General features: G+C 50.2%; 1 protein-coding gene across 1 annotated transcript in view; it reads left to right on the top strand.

The window, feature by feature from the left end:
• The window catches only part of MOV10L1 (Mov10 RISC complex RNA helicase like 1), a 72,998-nt gene that overhangs the window by 18,716 nt on the left and 50,645 nt on the right, over window positions 1-3,637 (top strand). The window contains exon 2 of the mRNA XM_012648740.1: window positions 422-584. Coding sequence (XP_012504194.1) covers window positions 422-584 — 163 coding nt within the window. The remainder of the gene's footprint in view (window positions 1-421; window positions 585-3,637) is intronic.

The following is a 3,637-nucleotide window of genomic DNA, read 5'->3' as shown; positions in this document are numbered from 1 at the left end:
GCCTTTTAATATGCTGCTACACTCAGTTTGCTAATATTTTGTTGGAGACTTTTGTATCTATATTCATAAGGGATTGCTGTAGACTCAATGGTGATATCCTCCCAAATTCATATGCTGAAATTCTGACCCCCAGTGTGATGTTATTAGGACGTGGGGGCTTTGATGGTGATTGAGTCATGAGGGTAAAGCCCTTGTAAGACACACCTCGGAGAACTCCCCGTTCCTGTCTACCGGGTGAGGCTGCATAGAGAAGATGTCACATATGAAGCAGGACAAGGACGCTCACCAAACACTGGATCCACCAGCCCCTTGATCTTGGAATTCCCAGCCCTAATGAACTAAGACAGGGATACTGGCCTGTAGTTTGCTTTTCTCATGGTCCTCTTATCATGGTTTTAAAAGCTGCTTGTCTGTCCTCCAGGTAGAAGCTGTCTCTGATAAATGGGAAGACGACAGGAAGAACCACGGTGGGGGGCTGTCAGACTCCAGCCCCCGAATGCTGATCGGCTGTGTGACTTCCCTAATGGCAAGTGCCGGCTACATTAACCAGACCACGTACTTCTCTCTGGAGAGTGTCTGTGAAGGTATGCTAGAGGGATCTCTGTTTCACATCTAAAAGTTTTTGTGTCTTAAAGGATTTTCATGTATTAAATCTCAGATGGCTACATATGTCCTTGAAAGGATTAAATTTGGGAATGCTTTGTTTGTGGACAGGGTTTTGGAACTAGATGTCTTCTCCAGGTGCTAGCTTCATGCAGAGGCTCTCGAATGTAGGGTGGACTTTGGGCGGGGGGCGGTCACTGGTTAAACTCCTGCTCTCATTTGTGCTGATTTGTTGAATGCAGTCTCTAATCTCTGGGTAGTTCCTTCCATATAATTATTAAGTTAGTAATCTAAGTCAACAGCATTACAGGTATACATACACATAAAATATCTTTTTAAAGTACTTCAGGCCAGGTGCGGTGGCTCACGCCTGTAATCCTAGCACTTGGGGAAGCCGAGGCAGGAGGATTGCTTGAGGCCAGGAGTTTGAGGTTGCGGTGAGCTATGATGATGCCACTGCACTCTAGTCTGGGTAACAGAGCAAGACCCTGTCTCAAAAAAATAAAAGTAAAGTACTTCAAATGTTTTAAAATATTTGGGCTTGGGGTTAGCCTTGTACCTTTCCAAAAGGGTATACCATTTTTAATTGCCGTTATTTTTGGCTGCTCTAAAGTTTTGTTTTTATGCCTGAAGAAATAAGTTGTCGATGCCATTTATTGCATTTAATTCAACAGCTATTTACTGTGCACCTGCTGCCTGCAGCAGTGAGTAAGGAGCTGGACACTCAGAGACTAAGGGGAGACTCAGCTTCTCCTCCCTGTACATACGTTGTATCAGGGCAGGGGTTGGGAAAGCTGCCTGGGGCGGTGCTTTCCAAGCTGATGTCCACGTGCACAGCCTGCCAGTGTGAATGCCAGAAGATGAGTAGGAGCAGTGTCTTCTACCGCCGTGAGCAGAGTCAGGTGCCTGTAGCCTGGGAGCCAAAGAGCGATTGGCTCAGCCCACTACTTTACGAGAAGAGTAAAAGAGCGCTTTTATTCTTCTTGACCTTGATTGCTAACCATGGGGTCCCCAGGATGAAACTGATAGGTGACTATTGGGATTTTAAAATCTTCTGCCCGTCGGAGAGACTCTCTGTTCTTGGGAAAGATGCTTCTGATCGTCCAGGCCCCTCACCCATGCTCACAGGAAGCCCCTCCTGGGGGCCTCCTGGGGACACGCCTCAGATGGAGAAGACCAGGAATGGCTGGATGCTGCGGATGCGGATGAGGCACAGAAGAGAAGTTTGCCTTGGGGAACGAAGACGGGGTGGGGTTTCCTGACCTCAGGCTGGGGGATTTCCTGGTACACAAAACCTCAAGTGAGGGGACTCGAGTTGTTCTCTCAAGGCTGAGAGAGACCCGTACGAATGTGTCAGAATTGCTGTTGATATCATCACAAAAACTAATGACATGGCAAAAGAACATTCTTGAAAGAGAAAATACAATGTGGAAAAAAAGATGATAATGGGACTCTAAAATAGAGGTGCAGCCTGTGGGCCATGCAAGGTCTCTGCAGAGATCCTCGCCTCTGGGACGGAGGCATCTGTAGCTGGAAGCAACCAGGGACGTACCTGAGCTGAGAGGCTGTGGCTGTATCCCCGTGAAACTTTGTTTATAGTCTCTGACCTAGAGCTGAGAAAAGGAAAATTCTGCTAAATTTTTCATTTACTTACGGGAAAGTTAGAAGATGCTGGTTTTTTCTTGATATTAACTCAACAAATATTGATGTGCCTTACTGTGTCGAGACTGCTTCATGGAATTCACATTCTAATGGGAGCAAGAGCAGACAGTGAACAAATAAAACAACTAGATACCTCGTGCTCTGCAGAAACTGTAAAGGTCGTATGGCAGAACTAGGAGGGGCGGCTTGGGGCTGCTCCCTGTGTGCAGCCTTGAGGGACGCAGCTGAGGGTCACAAGTAGGGCAGGAGGAGAGTCCGGGAGATGCGTGCTGCCCTGGCTCTGTTCCCTCCTAACAACCTTCTGAGTAACCTTGGTGAGGTCCAGCTCACGCGGGCGGCTGAGGTGGAGAAATACCTGCAGTGTGGGAGTTGAACAAATGTGGACAGTGTGTTCGTTTTGGGCGCGCGTCGCTGGAGAAGAGTGTGCTCACGTGTGTCTGAACAGCACAGTCCCTTTGGTCCTGAATCATTCTCGCAGCTGGGCCTGCCTTGTGCACTGTGGGGCATTGCGCAGCATCCTGCCCCCACCCCCGTGTCGTGACAACCTAGGATGTCTGCAGACATTGCCAGACGGCCCCTGGGGGACAGAACGGCCCCTGGTGAGATCCACTGGCCTAAAGGTGGGGTCTGAGCTGTGAGTTTGTGGTGGTCCTGTCTCATTCCTCTTCGTTCTCAGGTAAACGCCAGGTAGTCCTGCAGCCGGGTTGTTGATGCACGACCTCATGTCATCAGTGTGGCCACGGTGCCCTGCTGAGTCACGCACCAGATGCTTGCTTTATTTTCTAATTACACTGGTTTGTGCACCCACTTAGAGGATTAAGAGGAAGCCCCGAGCCCCTACCTGAGACCTTCCCTAGGCCAAGCACACAGTGCTAGGCCTGGCCCAGCAGGGTCTGCCCTGTGCTAGATGCCTCTGTGGCGGCCAGTGCAGCCTGCTTTCATGCCCAGCCTGAGCTCCTCAGGTTGTCACTCTAAAGCCTGCCTGTGCCCAACACCTGCTCTCCCTAGTCCCCAGACCGGAGCCCTTCCCTGCCGCACCAGACAGACTTCACAGCCTCCCCAGGTCCCCACCCCAGCCTGCCTGTGTGGACTGTCGGCCTTGCTCTCAGTGCTTGAGGAAAGCACCAGCAGAGGGTGGGGCGGCAGGGTGGTGAGTTTGGGAGGGGCTTCCCTGCCTGGTGCCCTGCAGAGACTTCTGTCCCCCCTCCCCAGGCCACAGCTTTTGCAGAGCAACTACTTCACAGCCAGAGCTGTGGCCAGGTGACCACATGATGTAGTGTCCCAACCAATACACATCCGAGAAGTGAAAGGGGTGTTGAGATTAATTAACGTTAAATCATTTTGAAGTGTTTATATATTGGCTAATGTTGAT

The sequence above is a fragment of the Propithecus coquereli genome, unplaced genomic scaffold (genome assembly GCF_000956105.1).
Source record: "Propithecus coquereli isolate 6110/MARCELLA unplaced genomic scaffold, Pcoq_1.0 Scaffold294, whole genome shotgun sequence".
Classification (NCBI taxonomy): domain Eukaryota; kingdom Metazoa; phylum Chordata; class Mammalia; order Primates; family Indriidae; genus Propithecus; species Propithecus coquereli.
This window is presented reverse-complemented; position numbering and strand designations above follow the sequence as displayed.